This window comes from Molothrus ater, chromosome 17, assembly GCF_012460135.2.
Source record: "Molothrus ater isolate BHLD 08-10-18 breed brown headed cowbird chromosome 17, BPBGC_Mater_1.1, whole genome shotgun sequence".
NCBI lineage: Eukaryota > Metazoa > Chordata > Aves > Passeriformes > Icteridae > Molothrus > Molothrus ater.
The window spans coordinates 15,202,236-15,225,397 of NC_050494.2; the positions used below are offsets into that span (position 1 = coordinate 15,202,236).

General features: G+C 36.3%; 2 protein-coding genes across 17 annotated transcripts in view; one reads left to right on the forward strand and one right to left on the reverse strand.

Moving 5' to 3' along the window:
* Positions 1-3,590, forward strand: part of SULF2 (sulfatase 2) — an 84,520-nt gene extending 80,930 nt beyond the window's left edge. For all 7 annotated transcript variants that reach the window (XM_036395793.2, XM_036395794.2, XM_036395791.2 and 4 more), the window contains one exon: positions 902-3,590. In XM_036395793.2, the coding sequence (XP_036251686.1) occupies positions 902-932 (31 nt within the window). In that variant the 3' untranslated portion in view covers positions 933-3,590. The remainder of the gene's footprint in view (positions 1-901) is intronic.
* The window catches only part of NCOA3 (nuclear receptor coactivator 3), a 58,154-nt gene continuing 36,706 nt past the window's right edge, over positions 1,715-23,162 (reverse strand). For 5 of the 10 annotated variants that reach the window (XM_054516695.1, XM_036395780.2, XM_036395781.2 and 2 more), the window contains 16 exons: positions 22,750-22,938; positions 22,438-22,539; positions 21,503-21,643; positions 20,138-20,285; positions 18,862-19,250; positions 17,748-18,628; positions 15,886-16,021; positions 14,744-14,932; positions 13,993-14,232; positions 12,717-12,843; positions 11,868-12,039; positions 10,798-11,094; positions 9,167-9,271; positions 8,558-8,783; positions 8,154-8,328; positions 3,257-7,590 (listed from right to left, as the gene is read on the reverse strand). In XM_054516695.1, the coding sequence (XP_054372670.1) occupies positions 7,320-7,590; positions 8,154-8,328; positions 8,558-8,783; positions 9,167-9,271; positions 10,798-11,094; positions 11,868-12,039; positions 12,717-12,843; positions 13,993-14,232; positions 14,744-14,932; positions 15,886-16,021; positions 17,748-18,628; positions 18,862-19,250; positions 20,138-20,285; positions 21,503-21,643; positions 22,438-22,539; positions 22,750-22,938 (3,788 nt within the window). In that variant the 3' untranslated portion in view covers positions 3,257-7,319. Of the gene's footprint in view, positions 3,041-3,256; positions 7,591-8,153; positions 8,329-8,557; positions 8,784-9,166; positions 9,272-10,797; positions 11,095-11,867; positions 12,040-12,716; positions 12,844-13,992; positions 14,233-14,743; positions 14,933-15,885; positions 16,022-17,747; positions 18,629-18,861; positions 19,251-20,137; positions 20,286-21,502; positions 21,644-22,437; positions 22,540-22,749; positions 22,939-23,162 lie in introns of those variants that run through there. The other 5 variants (XM_036395785.2, XM_036395784.2, XM_036395786.2 and 2 more) reach the window with 5 other exon arrangements.

Genomic DNA, 23,162 nt, shown 5'->3' on the forward strand with positions numbered 1-23,162 from the left:
TATGCAAGAAATATGATACTGCCATCATTACTGACAACTACTGCTGCACAAAACCTCTTCGTACATGTTTTTTGAGAATCTTGGAGCATTAGTCAAGGCAATTTCAAACAGTAAAGGTAGATGCTCAGTTAAGAAACCAGTTATGGTCAGTTGCCAATAAAAATTAAAGACCAGTACACTGGTTTTGTCTAAACTTAAACTAGTAGCAGCTACCTAGTGGTTTTTCACACAATCCAGAAAGAACAAAACTGACTGTAATTTCTCACAAGTAGTGAGGCAGCATCATGGATTTTCTTGCCCTTTATCCAACCACAGCCTTTGTGCTGTAAGCAGAAAAAGGAATTTAAAGCAGAAAGTAGACTATAAGACAGATTTGTATCTACAACTGCTTTTTTCTTACTGAGCTGCCTTTTAAAATGTGGTGATGATCTGGCAGTTCTCAAACTGCTAGAGCTCAAAAGATGAGGTACAAATTTAAGTCTATTGAAAAGTTACTATTGCCTGTTACTGTCTCTGAATCTTTCCTTAAAAAGAAAGCAGAGACTTCATTAAAAATCATGAAGTGCTCTCAAACTGTGCAGTGGAAAACACAGGTGCAAGTCCCTTCCTAGGCACAGTCTGGTCTTTTTGCCTGAGAGTTGCTTATATAATGCAGTGGTTTTATTTCTAGTTGAAGAGATCTAAGACTGGCTTTAGAACCAAAATGAAGGTTGAATTAACAAGCTTTGTACAGGTTGAAATTTCAAGCACCGTTGAATTGTTTGTCATACACCTGCTATGCTTTTATTGGTGGTTCACAGTGTTTCCATTGGTTTTTACTGCATGGAACCATTAAAAATACCTTTCTTACTACTTTCTACTACAATGTTATACACTAAACTCCATTTGTTTTATTTTAAAGAGGACAACTGTGGGAAGGCTGGGAGGGCTAATCTCCCCCAGCTGCTGCACCTCCATGAGGACACAAACGGGGCAGGACTTGAATCCATGTACAGACTAAATGAATTATAACATTCGCCTGAAGGACTGGATAAACTTTGAGGCTGAAATAGATAGGATGTTTGCACTGGTGAGTGAGTTGAATAGAAGCAGTGGAATTACGGGAAATGCCGTCAGAAATCCAGGTCTCTGAAATCCACTGTTGTACCTGCTTTCTTGCTTTGGATTATACCTCACCGAATTCACAAGGCATTTTACTTCCAGAAGACACAACCTAATGCTGATTCAGGAATTGACAGAGGAGGAAACTCAGCCACATCCCAAAGAGGACTGCCCCTGCAGCGGCAGGCAGTGTTTACACAGACAGTTGACAGGACCTTAAACCAATTTCCCGTTCGCCTTTATCTTTAGTTGTCGTGAGAAAAACTTCAAAGCCAAGTGCAACCCTAAAGCGAGCTTCAGAAAACAAAGGTGCATTTGCTTAACACTGGGGTAAAGGTAATGTTCAAGAGAACTCTGAAAAGATTCAGGAACTGAAGTCAGCAGCACCAAGTCTACTCAACACCATGGAATTTCTTCAGTTTCCTCTGAGGATTCATTTTAGTTCCACGTCTACTTGTTCATTGTATTGTCACCTCTATGAAGATTAGAGAAAATCGATGCCAGATTTTTGGAGGGATTGTGTAAATATTGATCAGTGTTCTGTTTGAAAATAAATTCCTTCACGTTGTGAAGAAATTTATTAATAAAAAAAGAGTGTAATGCCCACACGCCATTTCTCAAAATGCTAAGTCAGAATTTATTCATTTTTAAAGGTCCTGAAAAATTTCAGTAAATGTACATCTTAAATTTTAACAAAATCAGATTTGTATGAAGGTTTTTTTATGTGGTAATATTATACTGTACATTCAAAACCAGAACAGTTCCTTTGAGAAGTAGTGTTTGCTTCGTAGCGTAACTTTTACATTTTTTTTAAAAAAAGGCAGCTCTGGGAGTTCAGTACTTGTAGTCAATAATCTAGTTACACTTTAATCTGCAGAAAAGTAAATGTTGTGAATGACAGTTACTGTTCAAAGGTTTTTACAGGGAAAAACCCTATAATTTTACTAAGAAAGCACAGTGTACAGAATTATTTCAGTAGTTTCATAAGAACATTATTACGTAAGTTGTAGTACAGGTAATGGTGAGATTTGTATTTATCATTTGTTTCATGTTACTTTGCTACCTGTGTTTAAGGGCAAATGCCTGAGGGTGCTCATGGGACAGACTCAACCAACTGTGGCCTTCACTTCTAACAAAGAGGTATTTTTTCAAAATGCAAACTTAACTTGCCCTTGTAGAAATGCAGTGTAAAAATACAGCATGGAAGTTATTTTGAAACCCTTCCTGGTTTTGCAGTTCAGAAAATCAAGTGGAATTATATCCAGACATATAGATCCCTGGTATTACAACCCCATACTCAAAAAATGTACTTGAATTTAGGAATGAGGGAAAAAAACCCGCTCAAAAAGCAGAAGTAGAGTCTTTATAGATGCTAAGTAAGATTGGGCTTGAGTATTTGTATGGCATGTGGTAAGTCAAATCCACCACCCAAAGCTTTCTTGCAAGCTTTTTTTAAATTATGCAAGTAAAATCTGAATGTCTGTCTTAATCTTGCCATGTATTTTCATTAAACTTGTTAAAAATTTCATGGATTATCAGAAAAATCTATGAGATTATGAGAACCTGGATCCACACACGTAAGTAAAAAAACCCTTAAGTTCCCCCAAACCCCCACATTTTTTCTGCTTTCCAGAGACGTTTTAGCTATCTGCCATTCCCAGTGTGCATGCAGAAAGAATATGAAAAATTTGCCCTTTTGTATTTAGCTCATAGTCTCTGGCAAGGTGAGGTTGTGACTGTTAAAATCCTGCAGGGCCAGTGTTACTACACCTGTTACTTACTTGTCAGGCAGAAGGTTGAAGTTGTCCCTTTATAGAAAATAGTGAGCTGTGAGACTTGTATGTGACACAAGAAGCAGCTGGTATTTAATGGAAGGTACGTTGTTGCCAAGTTTGGGGAAAGCCACCACCTCTTCTCCATTCAGCTCTTCTAGAGTTTGCTATTTAGGTTGAAGTAGACATAAATTCTAGTTGGTGTTTGTGCTAAATGTGTGTCTAATAAATCAAAGGTCTCAGCTGTTACTCCCTCAGCTTTTACTGCCAACTAGAATAAAATGTAAATCGTTCTTCATACACAGTTTTCATCAGTGATAGCAGGGAAATTTCTCTGACCTGTACTGGATAATCACCCTTAAAGCTCATACAGTGTCACCAAGTTCTGATTATAAATAGAAACCTTTATTTACATTATTATTAACATCCAAACACAAAAACCAGAAGGGCAGTAACACCTTACAACCAACCCTTTTATAAATCAGTCCCTATGATTTCTCTGTTTTGCAAAATAAAGATACAGATATTTCAAGCAATACTTGTAATGTAAACTAAGCTTAGATTCAATTCTCAATACCGTATGCCTTCTCCTGAGATTTTTTTTTTAAATATTGCTCTCAGATTTACATAGTTTCGCACTTGCTGTATCATTCTGTCATCTGGTGGTCTGCACATAAATTCTATAATAAAAGGTGTGCTAACTGGTGCAACATTCAAGGAAGTTTTGTCTTGTGACAAAAATGTGGTCTGAATTTCTCACTTCAGAAGCAGTATTTTAGGCCAAGGAAAAAAGTGCACTACATGGAAGTTTAATAAACGCATGTGATCCAAAAGGCAACAGAGACATAGCAAAGCAACGCTCATTTATGCAGCAGCGATCAGAGGTTGCTGTACTAGCTATTTCATCTCTTACTGCTGAATAATGTTATGTGGGTATTATTTTAAAAAACATCCACAAAAATTTACTACTCTAGGACCAAAGCAAAATTGATGGTGGTAGCTAAATGTCAGCGGATTTCAAACCAGATGTACTATTTGGTGCTGCCACGAAATACACTGTCAATGCATTTTAAAAATGCCCCCTGCCCCTTCATCAGGTTTAAACTAAACATCTTTTAATTCAGGAAAAAAAAAAAAAAAGTAGGTACTGGAAAGCTCCAACATGCTAAACCTATGAGAAAAGGATGAGCTTTTATAATGCCAGTCAGGTAGGTACTAGTTATACATAGATGTATACATAGAATTACTAATTAAAAAAAAAATTGTACTGCAAGATGTATATAGCAGTATATAGTCTAAGAGCTCACCTAATGAAAGCAAGTGGTGGTTTTAGTTTCCGTCAGTATAATGATATATATATATATATATAAATATTGTTCTATTCTGATTTGATATAAAATGCAAGGAACTGTTGCCTTTCACCCTCAGTAAGCAGCACTTACTCAACAAATAGATATAATCCAAGAAATGAAAAGATCAGAGTTTCTTAGGCTTTTAAATGTTTTGCCTTATAAACACACATTAATCGGACTGAAAATTCCAAGTAAGTGCTGTGATAATCTATGTACTCAGTACTAGTGGAAGAGACAGGGTTACATGAAGTAGTACGATTGACTCTACGTTCTCTTTGAAACACAGCTGGCTGGGTGCTAAGGATGAATTTAGGAGAATATTTCTAGTGAAACTTACTTCTATTAAAAATGGAAAATCACTGAATAGTCTGAACAATTAAACCCCATCTTGCTAACAGTACCAAGAATAAGCAAAAAATAACACAGGTCAGGGGATTTTTGGTTTCTTTTACTCAGTTGGGAGAAATCAGTTTTCCATTACACAATGAACAACGTAACAGAAGCACCACACATCTTAAACATTTCTGGGTCATCCCTTAGGAAGGTTTAGCGGTTTAATTCCTTGTAACTGCAAAAAGTGCAAAGGGATCTTCATTTCAAGCACCCAAAATGGAGGGGGAAAAATCCCCCAGTGCTATCAGCAAAGAATATGTAACAACACTTAAATACTGCTATGACAGAAATCCGCTTAGAAAATACATTCGTTACTATTAGAATAATCCAATGAGGTGTAGACATTTGGTTAAAATGTGGCTTAATATCCTTAAAGATTTCTGGATGTAGCATAATAACAAGTATTTTGCAACAGACAAACATTTTCAAAGAACATTTAGAGTTCATTAAAATTGACCAAAAAGACACAATCCAGATTCATCAGCTGAAAAGGCAACCTATTATAGGCAGACAGGTCTGTCCTGACAAATTGTAAGATCTTACAAAGCAGAGCCTTCGTGTCAAACTGCCTTAGGTAAAAAGAAATGTAACAAAAGTGCTCACAGATGGAGAAAGTATTCAACAACCGGTCTATTTTTTTATAAAAAGCTCTATGTTAAACATGTAAAAATAAATGAAGTGTTGAAGACCAAAGAAGAGAAATATGTGGGCCAAAGTCACCCAGCTTCAAAGTCCTTAAATGTAATTTAAAAAAAAAAAAAAATTTTGGACCTCAACTACAGTTTCCAGAATCAATTTTGTTAAACATTTAGCTTCACAAACTCTGCAAAAATGAGAGTTAGTGCTGCTGTTAGTGACCTACAAAAGTCATGTGTATAATACATTATTGTAAAGATCATATTTACAAAATTTAATCACAAAAAAAGACTGCAAACTTCTGATTCTGGCTGCAGTGTCTTGCCTTGAGTTTTCTGAAGCTTTTTTTCAAAAAAAGATGAAAGATTATTGCTCTAATTTCCATACACAGAAAACATTACATTATGCAGTCTTTTCAAATAATTTTTAAGAGATTGTGTTTGTGAAGGAATATGAGTACACCCTACCTTCATATTAAGTCCTTATCAAAGACATTGCATTCATCCATTATATAGTCCTCTATAAAGTGCACTCAGCTGCACAGCAATATCTGAATATTAGTCACAATTGTGTTTAAATAATTTAAATTGTTTATCCTCTCTTTTCAACCCTTGGCTTCAACAGACAGGATTTTGGACTAGCATGTGCCAAATAATTTTGCACTGCTACTTTGCTTGGGAAATCCCTGACTCTTGGGATAAGAGACTAAAAGCAGCATTTCTATTGAGGGATTCTTATAAAAGAGTGAAGACTAAGAACTACATTCTCTGTCAGATATTGTTATAAGAGAAATCAGGAAATTCTTACCACTGTGACTTCTCCAGGCACTTTTGTGTGCCTGGGCTAAAGGGCTTTGGATAGCTACAGTAAACAGATAAGGTATTCCAGGAGTCTACTCATCAAATCTATTAAAATGGCATTACCAAATTCACATTCCTAGAGGAAGAGTGCCAAAAATATTAATGACATTTTTTTGTACCCCACATCATACAGTAATTCATAGGCTGCTTCTACTAAAATGTATTTTTGTTGGGTAGGGGTTTTTGTTGGTTTTATTTTCCTCTGGATGAGGAAATTTATCACTGGTTTCTGTTAAGCCCAGTATGACTCGCCATGAAGAATGTGTCACTTTCCTTTATAACAACACTAGTGCATTCAACCATTCTTGTTTGAAGATGTGGTTCTAGATGTCAGCAGTATTTCTGTTAAAGAAAAGATACTTTTATCAGAGAAGACATCTTTGCTGAAAGAAAGAAATGGTTTATGTTCTGCATTTGGAAGAAGGAACTACTGCCAATCAATGCCTAGAAGCACAAGGGCTTTTTAGTGCTCCACTTTGAAAATAAATTTCTAGAAGATAAATGCTGTCCTGGAATTTCCTAAACACACTATTTGGGTATCTTTATGTCATATAGGTTTGGAAAATCTGACATTTCACCTTTATATTCTCCTACTTATAAAAGGCATGCGGTGTATCTAAGTCTTCAAAACTTTACTAACCCCCAAAAGTCCTCATTATTCTGACTCCTTCCTCAGGTATGCTGCATAAAATTTCATGAGGTACTTTTTACTTGAAAAGATTTAGCTTATGTCAGTATTATGTTGCTCATCAGGCATTTTGTGTAAAGACTGTAGCAAAAGTGTATTTTGTATTACAGCTTTCTTTTCAGTGCCTGTTATTAGCACATTTTCACCTTAAATGAGGGGTCTGAATTTTCCATTGTTTCTGGCTATGCATACACAAGTTATTCTAAGGTATTGTAAGGGCAAGTATCATTATCAGTGTCTGCGAGAAGGAAACTGCACTAGCAGGATTCTTAGCCTGACTTGTAAGAGCTATTACATGTAATTTTCAAGATCTGCTGAAGATGCATTTCACAATGTCCATGGATTTTTTTCTGGGGTTTCTCCAGGTTCAGAAGTATTTCATCATCCTTTGTGCAGTTTAAGGCTTGGTCCTATCCATGATCCTTCAAAGTCAACAACTAATCCCAGCATACAGCTTGGCCTCATCGTGAATTTGCTTATGTATCATCAAAAAGAAAGTATCTCTTAGGACATAAAATTAATAGGCCCACAGATACAAACAGGATAACTGAGAACAGGATTGTGCAGGAGGAATGGATGTAAGCAGACTGTACTCAATAGAAGAAGAGTCAGCAAATCTTTTCATTAGTCTTGATGTACAACTTACCTGGTCTGGACCCATAGGCAGTCCTGACATAGGCATGGTATTAACACTCATCTGTCCAATATGGCCACTGCTGCCATTCATGTGCATCATACTGTATGCTGCTGGGCTACCCTGATGGCTGAACTGCTGCTGGGGAAAAGAACTGAAGTACAAAAGGACAAATAAAATTACCTTCCAAGAAGTCTACACACTGATGTATTGCCTTCCCTGCACCAGCTGTCAACACGTGAAATAGAAAACTGTTTTCACATTTACTTGTTTTTACCTAATATCTGTTTAACATGGAAACTCCCCTCCCAAAAGGAATTTGAGTTTTTAGAAATGCAGTTGTATGTGTATGCCTTAAGCAATCTTTTTGGAGGCTACTATTACAGCTGTATCATCTATCATAATACTATTTGATATTCTGTATTTCTCCACCCCCTCCCCCAAGTTATTTTTTCTTTAAATATTAAGTTAATATTTAAAGACTGAATGTTGCTTCTGGTTACAAAGATTGTAGAGGTCCAATATGAATCAATGGAGCTAAGCATAAAATAATAATTTTATTTCCTAAACCAGAGCAGGATGCAGGACAATACAGACAGTAGAAAGTTACTTTTGTCTCTTGTAAGTGCTTTTCCTGCTACATGCTATTTAACATAGTTTCTACTTTCAGCAAAATGAAAGAGTTTTTGAGAAACAGGTTGTAATCCTGAAGTTCACCTGTTTCTGGGGATGCTTCCTGAGGGCCAGCCCTTCATCTCTGAGGACTGGTACATTGTTGCTGACTGAGGATGCTGCAGCATAGGATTCTGGGAGGGTCCAATTCTTGATGATACCATTGGATTGGGAGGGCTTGATACTCTACTAAATGCAGGATCGGGTTGTTGGCTTATTCCTTAAAATAAAACAAAGGAGATAGATACAATATACTTCAGTTATCATTACCTAGTACTTCTAGTTCATCTTCTTGCAGTAACTGGAAGGAGAAAAGTCATCCTTTTTTGGAGCAGTATAGTCCATTTTTCAGAATGATTGGTATTTAGGTAGTTTGGATTAATAAAAAAAGGGAAAAGAAAACCAGACAAATGGAAAAAAAAAAAAGCCAAACATGTTAGTACTAGTACCATAATTAGGTGGATAGGGGAATTGCTGTGAAGGAACTTGAGCCATTGGAGGGCCTGTCAAAGCACTATCCATGCTTCCTGAGGTTGTCACATTTGGTGGTGGACTGAAGGCCTGAGGTTGCTGTTGCTGCTGCATCATCATTGCCATCCTCTGTTGTCTAAAATGGTGACTTATTAGTTCCCTGTTACGCTGAGCCACCATTTGAGCATTAAGAAAACCTTGCTGCTATCCCCCAAAGAGAAGAAAAATCATATTAGAAGATGTTTTTACAAATAAAATCATGTCAGAGTCAATCAAACTCATTCCTAAGACCCAGCAAGTCAAGGGAAACCCACAGGAAAAAAAAAAATCATCAAAATATTAAGACAAAAGTTTTCATTAAGTTGTCATTAGTGCTAAACCAATGATGATATTTACACAAAAAACATGGCATACTGAATTGACAGCATGACCTAATGAACAAATCCTCCAGCAATCTCAGCAATAAGGGAGGCAAAAAACCCCCTTTTTAAAAAATTATGCAGAGGAACAAAACCAAAGAGGAATACTGCAAAGCCATGAAAGAAGGTTGAAATTCTAAACAGATGGCTACTGTAGTAAGTACTTACCTGGGATCCCACCTGTGGCTGCATAACTGGTCTCATCACTGAGTTAGTACCACTGACTGGATTTTCCATTTTTATTTCAAGACTTTGACGGGTCTGATTCATAAACTTGGAAAAAGACATTTTAGCACTATTAGCTTGAAAATAACAGTATCTGAAAAAAGTAATGGCAACTCCTGCAAAAACACTTTCTTTATAGACCTCTTGAATCCATAAAGTGCAATGGTTAATTTTTGCCTTGTCTTTAAACAAACTATTTGTTTAAACAGCTCAAACACACAAAAAGAAAAAGCTTTCAATCAGTGCAGCATTAACTGGCTTTGGTTTTGTATTTTCCTTAAATTATCTCTCTTTAGGAATAAAGAGCAGATTATCTATTTATTTTAAACAATAAGTGTCACAGAAAACCAAGAGAGAACACAGTTTTTCCTAGCATTGCCATTCCATGTGTGGAGAGAAAAGGGTTGAAAAGTGGAAGACTGGTAAGGAGAGAGAAAAAGGAGTTGCTTTTAGAATTGTTTTCTCTCAAGGACCAACTAGGCACCAGGGAGATGTTAGCAAATTCTCTGGCTGAGAAAATTTACATATTTATGTTTGCTCTGGTATGTTGTCTGTCTACAGAGAAGAAACAGAATTTTCTCACAAAATATAGCAGGATGTTGTGAAAGACTTTTAAAAGCCTTTCCCACAGACTTGGGCCTCCATAAAGGTGGAGGAAGGGAGATAAGAGGATTTGGAGATGTGAAAGTACAGCCTGGTGAAGGACTGTGCACGCTCCAGGCCCTTTTGCTACGGAATGCAGGGCTCAGGCCTGGGTACTCTTTGCCCCTTCTAAAATGAGCTTAGCGGTGTACGCGTCTCTGTTTTTTCGAATCCAGGATGATGGAATAAACCTAACCTTTGTACTTCAGCTGTGTGTTGTTGTTGTTGCCTTGGTGTTACCTGCACGTATTCTGTTCACACACCATGTCACACAGCACTGGTTCAGTTCTCCTAATTTTATTTGTACACTGTATTTAATATCAAGCCTGCATTTTCACATGGGGAGTTCACTGCTGAAATCACGCATCAATTTTTTAAGCAGGGTTTTCAACCTAGTGTTAAGATCTATCTGGTTGTATCTATTCTCTCACCTTTCATTCGAAGAAAACACCTAAAATGACATCAAATCACTAAATGGAAAGCAAACCCCCTATATCGCTAAGCCAAATGATTAGTTAGAAAACACAGTGAGAAAGAAGTAACACCTGATTTACAGTAGAAATACAGCTCCGATTTAATGCTATCTGTGAGGTTCCAAAAAAATACTAAACACAGATAAAGAGATCATGCAGAGTTACGTTGTACAAAAGCACTGTTTCAGCTAGCAATCGTTTTGTGTGCTGCAGGAACCAATCCAATCTGTAGCTAGGGAGGCTGACAGGAAGAAGGAGAAACAGAAGGAGAAACACTTGTCCTAATAAATGTTCTTCTACTCCTACAGCCACCAGGCAATTCAATGAGAAGCACTGTCAGAATAAAAGATCCACCCTCTCCGTCATCTGTTGTTACATATGTAAAGCAACACAATTCCGTGTGCAAGTGACTCCATTCTGAAACATGAAGGAAGTGTAAAAGTAGGAGCAAAGAATTACCTGCTGTCCCTGGAGCCTCTGCTGGAGCTGCATGCGTAGCTGCTTTGGTGTGTTGGTCCTAGGTCTCATCACATTTACTCGGGGATGGATACTTTGCGGAGGAAAATTGCTCGGTTGGCTCATCTGATTCATCAATGAATTAAAAGATGGCTGTTGTCCCTGGATGTTACTAAAACTTCCTGGCATTGCTGCCCCTTGCCCTTGATAGGCTTGACCATATAACAAAGGCTTCTGGTCAATCATAACTGAAGATTCTTGACCTTGAAATGAATCTTGTTTGGATTCCAAAGCTTGTCCCTTCAACAGAGACAGAAGTGCTTTCACTGGCAGTATATATAGAATTTCTAAAGTAGCAATAAAGCTAACTAAGCATAATACACCACTCAGCCATTTCTTGGGTAGAACATAGCATGGACAGCTATTGTTAGTTTTGTCTCCAAACTAATGAAATAGCAAAAGTGATTTATAATAATAATTCTTTTTAAAATCAGTTTTGCTGCACACTGCATACACAGGCAGACCAGTGTCACCATTCAAGCCATATTTGTACAAATGATGGTGTCATGTGGGTCTTAGCAACTTCCAAAGTACTCACAGAATTTCTTTTTTCTATTTGCTAGCCATGCAAATTCAACCTGGAACTGAAGGAGAGGGAAGCATCCACATCACTGAAAGTCAAATAATTCACAACCTAAGCTCAGCTGACAGCAGGCTACTAAGGAAACCCAACAGAATTCTCAGCTTATAGAATTAGAACGAGCTACACCCCAAACTCCACCTATATATATGAAGGCATTGTACAATAAACTTCTGTAAGAATATACTGCTTTGTATTTCTTGTCATGCACAAGGAATTTAATCCATAATGAGCTACTCCTTTGAAAATCTAAATGTTGACTAGATTGACTAAACCCTAGTCAATCTAAATGTTTCCTAAGGGAAATGTATGAATACGAAGATGAGGATGTGATGAGACAAAGTAAATGAGGAGGCCCTCTTGACATTCTTTTCAAGTAATAAAATACTATTGGTCTTTGGAAAATAAATGGCCAAAATATCTGTTTACTTACTTGGTTTACAAGATCAGGAATTCCTAATGCTCTGTCAATTTCTTCCAGACTTGTGACATCTGTATTACTCAATAGTGTGTGCAGCTGATCTAGAAGTGCCCTTTCATCATTCTGGCCTTCCATATTTGGTGCCGAACATAGGAGATCATCCAAAGAGCTTCTAACTAATTGTCTATAAATAAAAAAAAAACCCACTAAAATCACAGAATCAATAAGGTTGGAAAAGACCTCCAAGATCATGGAGACCAACCTTTGAGGGAATACCACCTTGTCAAGCACACTTAGAGCACTAAGTGCAACATCCAGTTGTTTCTTGAACACATTAGGATTGGTGTCTCCACCACCTCCCTGGGCAACCCATTCCAATGCCTGACCACTCTTTCAGTGAAGAAATTCATTACAACCATTACAAGGAAAACTATAGTTTTAATATAATATATTGACCTGGGTATGATTAAATATTATAGTCACCCAACTTAAATCCAAAATTTATGTCCTAAAACGTCCAGTCACCTTCCATGCATCCTTAAACACATATAAATTCTGTTTTCTCCTGGTTTTGCCATGTGCCACAGAGATATGATTTCAGAGTCTCCCATGTCTTTTTTCTGTGCCTCCCAATTCAAGGATTGATAGATTTTGTTAACAATGACTTTTGTGGAGCTGGGTTAAAGAATATCCCGTGACAGAAATGGAAATATTTCTGAAACATTCCAGAAATGGAATTCTGCCTCCAATCTGTTATCCCCACTGCATATGCTACACAATTTTATTTCCAGGTCTTAAATTCTTCTGACAGACAGTGAACAGTTGTATTTAAAATTGCCTTAAAACCTTCCCCAATTCTACCTGTTTTGTGAACCCCGTGACGCTTGCTCCATGGACATCATATTGTCAGGCCACAATCCAGGTTGGTTAGAAGGTCCAGGCTGTCCATAGGGATTACCTCCCATGTCAATGTTTAACTCATTTGGCCCTGCAAGGTAAAACATTTGTGTATTTTTTAAAAACTGAAGGTTTCATCTTGCTCTCCCTAGTGTTCAGTTAGGATGATCACACAAATTGTCAAGCAGCTTCATGAGCTTTCCATTATTATGTTTTACAGTGCATACACACATGAACTCAGTCAAGATCATTTCACATATATAACAGACCACAGATTTAAATACAGCAGACAGTGATCTGGACCTGCTACCTACTTTTTTCCCTCTACCTATATAGACATACAGCACTACATAGGAGAGTTTGTCATCCCATTATTCCCCAGCATCTGTATGAATCACTTCGCATCAATGACTTCTAGGAAGCTAAGGTGGAAAATTCTGACTTAGTCAGGACTGCACAAAGTTCTTCTGTATTTAATCTTATATCCATTTGTTGCATTGAAATAGTAAGTCTGTTTGAGGGAACTGGTGACAGCTCTGGTAGCTTTCCATTTTAAGAAAGGAATGCTGTCTATTTAAACTGGTTTGGGGCATACTGGTATTGGCATAGTAGACTGGAGAACTTCAGCTCTAGACTAAACCTTTGTTAGACATATAAAACAGAAAAAACCCACGGGCTTTAAGACTGTTCATATTTTAGACATACAGCTTATTTTCTTTCATGCACATAAGAATACTTCGAAGAAAAATGGTATTTGCAAGGTGGCTTTATATAAAGTCTGGCTCCATGTAAAAAAAAAATTGAAATACTTGAGAGAAAAACTTTAAAAGACATTGATTACCAAGAAGCTAACAGAAAAAAAAATCCATATCAAATAGGATGAATTAAATTAACCACAATGCTAGTATCTTTACATATGGAATCATAGATGCCATTTAGTTCCTGGAATTTAGCAGAGAAGTACTGCACTAAAGAAACACACAGAAATTATCCCCCCACCCAATCTTGGGACCCAGAACAAATTATCTGTGTATGAGACACACAGCACCAGAAGAAAACAAGAACATCACCAAAAAGTCATCAAATGTCACAGTCAGGGAACAATAACAGTCTCTACCTCAAAAAGCCTTTAAATAAAATTCTAGCATTTTACCAATAGTGCAAAGATTCTTATGATGAATGCTTACTAGGAAACCAGGGAAATATTGCTATGTGGGACAATAAGAAGTTAAGAACTTACTCATGTGAATCATTTGCTGTTGCAGCATTGGCCGATGACCAGGTATGCCGTTAGAGCGAACAGGCAGCCCAGACACAGAGCCAGCCTCCGGGGGCCTCGGAAGGGTTGTACTAAATTCAGCTCCTGGTCTCAACATTGCAGCAGAACTTGCAGATTCCAATCCGTTCACTTTGGAGTTTGGCAAACCCCAGTCTCCTGGCTGATGCTGATTCATCGCCACATTTCTGTGGGGAGCACTTGCTATAATGAAGAGCAGAAGACAAATATTTATTATCTGGAGTACATTATGTATTTTGGTTTTTGAACTATTTTGCTATTTCATAAAAGTGCACCTGCTAATGTCAGAGCAATTGACTGACGTCCTACAAAAGCATCTAGAGCTCACCATGCCAAGTTCTAAATAATTCAAAAACTATTTACGTCTAAATATACGTAAAATTCACAATGGCTGGCTGCCACTGAACTGTTCTTGCTTCTATATATCAAAAGCACATGTTAAACTAAAAACTCAAAATAGTAAAAAATAATATAACTACTTATAGTAAAGTACTAGTAATGACACAGGTAGTAAACTGTTAGGTTCTTATAATTTTAGCTAAGATAATAATTCAGAAGTATTAATGATGGTAAAATTAAAATTCTTTAATGTTAAAGTTTCTTCTAACTGAAATTTGTATTTTAGTCTAGCAACTTTTTTTACATTAAAGCTATTTCCTTTACAATGACAGCTGTTTGTATACAACCAACAAACCCAGATTTGCTCCAAAATTTTCTTGGTTTTCAATCATTCTTGGACTTCCACCCATCAAGTTTTGCTTTTGTAACATGGAGAATGCATTGACATTCCTCACTGAAGCACCTGAGCCCATAGGGCTGTCTAAAGACATGGCTCTGTTAAAAGGTGGGCGAGTAGTCTGCACAGACTGGGGACTCTTCACACCTGTTAAAGAATTAAAAGATGCATGCAACTGTACATTTTAAATAAAATATGCTATTAAAGACTAAAATTAGTCTCTTTATAAACTCATACACTTGATCTTAAGCAAGCCAGGAACAGTTATGTTGGCTATGTTTTCACAACAAAAATTCCCATTTTGAATACATAGTTAGGACCTTTTGCAAAAAAGGCAAAGGCAGTTCCCTGTGGCCCTACACAAAAAAAAAGAACTCCCTTTTAATTTAAGTTCTGTAATGACATGGTGAGTTCCTGAGCACAGTGTCCTCTCTGGACAATTAACCTACTGTGCTTCACAGCCAATGGTGCCAGTGGCCTTACGTGTTCTTGTACCTGGTTTTATATTTTTCATTACCCATGCTTCACCTCCTTTGCTTTTCTCAGCAATCCATTGCCCTATATAACCAAGAGATGACCAGTGTCATGAAAGAAAGCAACGACTGCCATGATGCTGGTTTATCAGCTAGGTTATCCTCCCCTCCTACTGAGGAAGGGCATTCCTTTTGATGGCAAGGAGGAGTAGTGATTAGAATTTACTGGCCACAAGATATTTTCACACAGAATAAGAAAGAAATTAAAAGCTTGTCACCAATCCCATATTATATCCCTAGTCATCAGCGAGGGATAAAAATGCTCAATTTTAATTTACAGCTCACAAAACATCTTTCTTGATGACTTGTCTCTGAGAAATCTACATTAGACAAAGCCAGAATAAATCATAAAACAAGGAACTGAATGTTATGGCGAGTGCTGTCAAGACAGCTAATAGTGTACATAATAGTTTATGAAAGCATAATTAGCTATTTTGCATTACATTTGTCCTTGAAGATGTAGGAGATGAAGAAGGTATTCTCTAAGGGTATGAGGATGCATTATGTTTACATCAGGTAAGAAGAAAATCCTACTTTTAAAACCCGGGGGTAGATTTAATTCCTTACCCAACAGGGCATTTCCTTGAAATAATGCTTGCTTTGTTCCAGGGTTATTTCCATTTGCAGAGATAGCATTACTGTAAAACTCAGAACTAGTAAGATCACCTAGAATTGCATCCAAATTATCCAAGTCTCCATTCATCTGAAAATGATGCAGTAAAACACCAAGGTTATTTACTCTCATGTGGCTATACTTCAATTTTTACTTACATCCTCACTAATCTTAAAGAATATGACTGGGAGACAAATGTTTTAATTCACTGACGCTATCTGGAGCTACCTTTTCACTTCCAAAGAAATTCAGATACCATTTAGATAACTTTTTTTTAGAGTATTTTCTTTAGGTAATTTTGAGAATTAGCAGAAAACACACATCATGAAAATGAAAAGCACTTCTGAATATAAATATTTCAAACATCACAAGTTACAAAGATAAAAACACTAATGATAGTGAACATTGAGAATGTGTACCATTCATTGATAAATAATGTATCTATCGTACACAAAGAGCTAATCGTGAACACTACAAGACATGAAAATTAGGCACAGGTTTTTCCAGTCAGTTGGAGCCCTAACTTTCTTTACAAATTTGTATTTAAATCAGATAGAGCTTCAATAGAACATAATTCATATATAGTGGATCAACATCTTCATGAAAGAAGCTTCTCTGAATACCTTAATTACATCTCAGAAGCAAGTACTAAAACTACATGTTGTGTACTACTACAGAGTTGATACTGACTTTTCCATAAGTAGTACTCAAACAATGTTATAAGGTGTTTTATTATAGTCAGCCAGTAGCTAATACAAAAAAAAAAAAAGTGGTGGGTTTTTTTTGTTTGGTTGGTTTTGGGGTTTTTTTGTTTGTTTTGGTTTGGTTTTTTGGTTTTTTGTTGGGTTTGGTTTTTTTTGGTTTTTTTTGTTTGTTTTTTTTTTTTCTATTCACCCAGTTATTACTGATTTGGGAAATTCAAGGTCTAAGAAATCTATATATCTTCAGTAAATTCTGCCATACTGACCAGTACTACAAAGTACTGACCAGTTTACTAGGAAGTTCCAAATCTTAGGACTTAAATACAAAACCATTATATACAGATTATAATTTTAAGAACATCTGTTCCTAACAAGTGTACTGCTGATTTCAGAATAGTTGCTCTGTGATGCTGGTTTTCGGCATCTTGACATTTCTTGGAATTCCATCTCTAGAATTTATTTATTTGTATTTATTTATACAAATTATATATACATTTATACATTTTATTATGTATTTATTTGAATGGTGGAGATATATATATATATTTGGAAGAACATATTCCCTCATTTAAAGAAAGAAAAAGAGTGCTAAAACCAATGAATGAACTAAACCAAATCATTGCTATTTCAAGTATTACACATTTTTGTGTATTGTTTATATTTTCAAAACAAAATCATGTTTTACCTTTTGCTCTTGCATTGCCAACTAAGTACAGAAGCAGTTACGGGCCCATTTCCTACTAAGCCATAAAATCAAACATGTGCTAAGATCTAATTTTAAGGAATAACGTGCAAATATTACCGTAATCATACCATAACTTAAAAACATTAGTCCAGGACCTCAGGACATCAGATTTGGTTTTATATATATATATATATATATATAAAATGGTAATTTATATATATATATATATATATATATATATATCCTGTAGTTCTTTTTGTTAGTGCTTTTTCATTCACAATTAAATCCAAGTTTATTGTTTCACATCATTTGCACAGAACCTTTTTAGAAATGTTTCCACATGCACACTGTAGAGTGTTCTATATTTAGTCATTCACTTAATAATAAAATATTGGTTAGCTTACTGACATCATTTTACATTATACCGTACCTCCTCTGCTGGCTCCATTTTTATTTTCATCTCTTTTTCTTGGCTTGAAGTGGGAATAGCAGAACTTGTGCATTGTCCCATCTTATTATCCACACCTTCTACTTTAGGCTTCAGCTCTTTGGAAAGCGGTTCCTTAATATCATCTTTATCTAGTAGATATCTTAGTAAAGCATTGTTTTCTTTCTTCTTTGGGCTTAGTTGTTCCTGCTTGACAGTGTCTTCTCCACAGGAGGTTGTGTTACTAGCATCGTGATATGTGTCTTTACCAGTAGCTTCAGCTGTGATCTTGGCCACCTCTGCTGGAGAATTACCATTCTGCAACAATTTATGTAAAATCCTGTGCTTCTCTTGCAGGAGCGACCCATGCATGTTTGAGGAGGAAGATACCCCAGCAGATGTTGATGAGGAAACTCCTGAAGGACTGGTAACGCTGGTAGAAGATTCTTTACAATTTGAGTCTAAAGGTGAGTTTGATGCTGTAGAATGTCCTCTTTCATCTGAGGAGCACGTAAGTAGCTGAAGGAGTTTTTTATGCCCTTTGCTCTCAGATGGTCCTCTCTGACTTTCAGATGCCTCCAGATTTCCCTCTTTACTATCTTTTTCACTAAAGAGATCTCTGCTGTTTGACTGGCAGATGGAACTTTCCACTTGGTTTTGTTCACAATACAAACCAGAAGGGCTTTTGGAGTCCTGGGTACCTGTTTTAATTTGCTGATTTACGCTAATGTTTGGGGAATTATCCAATTTTGGACCCGGTGAAGAAAGTGTTGATAAAAGGGAATTTCCAACACCCTCACTAATGGCTTGCAGAGCACTAAGAGAACTGCTAGAAAAAGTGCTGTTGCTAGTGTTGCTGGCAGATCCCATAGGCGAGTGCATACCTGTATCATGTGACAGAGATCAAATTTATTAGATTACAGTACTGCCTGTATACACTCTTCCTTTGGATTATGAATGATTGCCACATTGAGTTAATACATGAAGTCAGGTATACTACATTCAAGTAACACATATAGGGTCATATAGAACAGATAAAATGGATGAAAGATGGAATTCAGATAAAAGTGAGAAAAAATAGCTTAAAAAAAAAGAGCTTTTAGCAAAAATAAAATACCTGTAACTGGAGAATACTGGTGTGAACTCATTTTTGGACTCCCTCGATTCCTAGGAGATACCATTAGATTCTGTTGGCTGGAAGTTAAGCCAGGACTGCCATGTGGTGGGCTACTTATATTTAACCCAAAACTGTTACTCTGATAAGCAGAGGACTGCATGCCAGTTCCAGAGTTCCCTGGCCCCATATTCCCAGGGCTTCCAAATCGAGCGCTGGTGAGCTGACCCACTGCATTGGGATCTCCCATCCCATAGTTTCTGTTCTGCATTGGCATGGCTTGACCAGGTGACATGTTCATAAGACCATTAACAGAATTTGTGTTTCCAGTCACAGTTGTCCTGATGTTTTGCCCAACAGAATTAGGATTTGGCCGATATCCATTTTGTTCTCTGTAAATTCAACATCAGCCCCAGAAACCCAAAGAAAACAAATTAAAACCTTATTTGGAATCATGTGATACAAATACATTATTAATTAATTGCCCAAATATTTTTCCAAAAAAGAGCAGCAAGAATTCAAGCTTCCACAAAAGCAGAACTAAGCCATGACATTCATTTATTCACTACAGAAATGTTTGATCCTTTGAAGGCTTTGAGTTATAATCACATACAGTATCACTGTCTCAAAAAGCTTTTATCAACGATCAGATTATTAATCAGATTTATCCATTTAAAGATCCTCCTTCTTTCATTCCCTTCCTGAGTCAATGCCTGACACCCTTCTACTGGGCACATTAACAGTGTGTGACACTGAACAAGCTCAGTTACTAATTTTTCAGCACCTGGAGGCACTCTAATGCCAGAAGGAGGCAGATTCCCTCCAAAGTGACATTTCAATTATTTTTGCAAAGAACAATAACAGATCATAAGAAATACTACCTAAGGTACATTTCAGTTATGGATTATGTATCTGAGAGGGTTTTGTTGTCTTTTTAATTGGTCTGCAAAAGCACATGACTGAGCATCTCTATTTCCAGTGTTTCATCAATGCTACCACAAAAGACTAATATAAACATAACACAGGTTTTGAGCGGGTATTGAGTAAAAAATTCTCTTTTGACTCTGACTGTCTTTCTGCACATAGTTAAAATGGGCCTCTGCGAGGTTTATACATTTATTTGTATGATATGCAGCTCAGTTTCCCAAATTATTCCCCATCTGAGTTTTAATCAGGTAAAATATTTTAGAATGCTATTTTTCTCAGGTTGTCTTCAAGGTCAGATGTATTTTTTTTAAACTGTGACACTTAAATTATAAACAGATACTACTAAGTTCACCTTTGAAGAAAGTGGGTAGAGACAAATCCATGGCGGTCATTAGTCACAGGATTTCGAAACATTTTACTCTTCGTTTGTGCTGTCACTATTGTACCATCCGCTAAAGAAAATCTATACAATGGGGTTTCAGCATGACCTTGTGTGTAAGCTGTAAAGGGAATACACGAATATAGTTAATATTTAAAATCCCAATAATTATTACTATTAATTATATTTTTGACATAATACCCTTCATTTACTGAAGATTACCCCCCCAAAACACAAAAAACTTTAAAAATAAATAAATGAATAAAGAAATGAATGAATAAATGAATGGATAAATAAATAAACAAACAAACAAACAAATAAATAAGACCCACTCAAAACATACACAGAGAAAAAGGAAGTATTCCACTATTTCTCCTCTATCAATAGAGGGAAGATAAAAGCAAACAAGATTATTTTGGTGCTGTAATATTTTGTGCTCACCAGACACAACTGGCAAAGTTCTGCATTTGTTAACAGATTTCCAAGGCTAGATTATAGAGCCCCTGGCTCCTGCTTGGGGAAGAATTTTTAAGTTTGCTTCAATCAAAAAATTGTGGAAACTATTGGTTTTCAATTGAGCTTCAAGTCTCATGTTAATTTAGGATTCATTGATCAGTTATGTTGAAGAACTTTCAATGGAATAGAAAATCCATTTGCTGACAGTATGAGTTTCTCTTTATGTAACATCTCCTGTGCTTGAATTACTTTGTAAATCCTTCAAAAAGACTAGAGTTTGGAATAATTAGGAAACATTATCTTTCTTACTGAAGACTGTGGCTGTACTTCACTTATCTATCAAGGTTATCAAATTAGCATTACAAAATATGTGGCACTGGAACGCTGAAAATATTTTGAGCCCTGTGTCTTGAGAATAAGAAAAAAGCATCAACACAACTGTTATCACTTTCAGAGAGTGGTTCTTTATCAAAGGAAAGAGTGAAATAAAATATCATCAAACTAACACACCAAAATAAATACCATTTGTTATTTAACCAGAAAATAACAAAGTAATGATAATTAAAAATGACATATCATTATAGAAATATCATTGTCTCTGTCATTGCTGTGGAAAAATAGCTTCCTTGAGGATCCCAGATCATGTATCTGGTATTTTCCACATTAATTTCCAAAACAATCACATTGAAAAAATCCAAACAACTTCCAGCAGAATTCCTCATTCTCAGGAGGTCATCCTCCTTCAGCTTGTAAATGAATCACAGTAATTAACAAAAACCATGGAAAAAAAGGAACACAGGCAGAATTTAGCTTTTATTTTCAGCAAAAATTACAGTCCCTAGGAGAAGCAATGTGACCCAAACATTGTAAACTGATTTTTACCTTCATGATAGTGGCGTTTATTTGACCATGACTGCCCGTCATTGTGGCATAAGAACCTCTGAATACAGCGACGAATTATATCTTCGAAGCCAGGTCTCATGGAAGATCGCAATGAGTTTGTATCAATGTTGACAAGTTTGCCTTAACAGGAAAGAAAATATACAAGTTGAACTCTTTATGACTGTGACAATTCTTTTTGTATAAATATGGTACATTTCCTAAGGCTCCAATATAACCCTTTTAATCACCAAATTCTGAACATGCACAAGTTACATTTATGAACTATCTGCCATATAAGAATATGATGCTGCTTGTTAAAGCATCACTATTCAAAGGAATTTATGTAACTAAGAGGAAGTTAATCCCCCACAGGTCAATGTCAGAGCTTTAGAAAACAGTAACTTTCATCTCTGGTTACAGGCACCTAAGGGATGCACACAGAGTAAAATTTTAAAAAATAGCAACCAACTACATCAAACGAACATCGTAAACACAAAGTCCCATTTAGATTATACAACTCTTTCAATTTAAACAGCATAAGCCACTTTAAACATTAGCTCATGTATTGTATAAAAATATAAGCATTTTTAAAGGACTTCCAGTCTTTTAGGAAGTCCTAAATGACTTCCAGTTATGACCTAAAATACATCTTCCGCGTAAAGTAAAGCAGAACGACAACCACTTGAAATGCTAGCTAAAGCACAAGTAATGCTTTTTACCAACCTACCAAAAAGCAACATAGAGAAGAAAATGCTTCCCACAGGTTTTATTACACCTCACTACCAACAATGGTATATTGTAAAAAGTAGTTGGGAATTCTCAGTATGAATTCTGTTAGTCACTCCATATACAGCATACACACTCCATTTATTTGAAACAAGAGCACATGGACAAAGAAGACTCCTTCATACCTTCCTCCTGGGTATACTTCCTACCTGAAAGATCATGTCTTGTAATAAAGCTCTCTGGATTTGCTGGAAATACCCTTTCTGAAGTTGTGATACGACGCGCCACACAAATCATGCAGGATTGCAAATCTGTATTTAAAAAAGAATGTTTCTTCTTTCATCATCTCATGTTTTACTGTGTTGAAGAATCTAATAAAATAGCTGAAGTATCTTTTGTTGTTACAATGGAAGTACAGAGAGTAAGGATTAAAGCTGCTGCATTCTTGAAAATGGTTTGCTAAACATCAAAGAGCTTTTCACAGAAATTTCTATGCATGACAATTCTGCAAAAATTCCTACCTTCCCCCTCTTCCATCATAGCTCTTGGCTGCGATAAAGCGAAGCACTGCATAGTATCATATCTTTGACGAATATCCTGGTAGCTGCCTACATCTTCAAAGAGGTCATGAGAGCTTTTCACCATCATCCGGCAATTGAATGTATGGCTCTTCTGTCTAGGTGCTTCATTACTCCAAGAAACTCCATTAACTTAAAAGAACACAGTAAGAATTCATACAGATTTTCAGATACAATCAACTCATAACTGATTGTTCTTAATTTAGATACCCTGTTCCTAGATTACAGACAATAAAGGCTATTTTAAGATGCCTTCTCAATATACCATCAATATAGCTTGGTATAAAAATAGGAATATTGAGAACCAAGTAAAAAGCACTCTTTCTTTTGCATGACACTTTAAGTCACTTGATGGA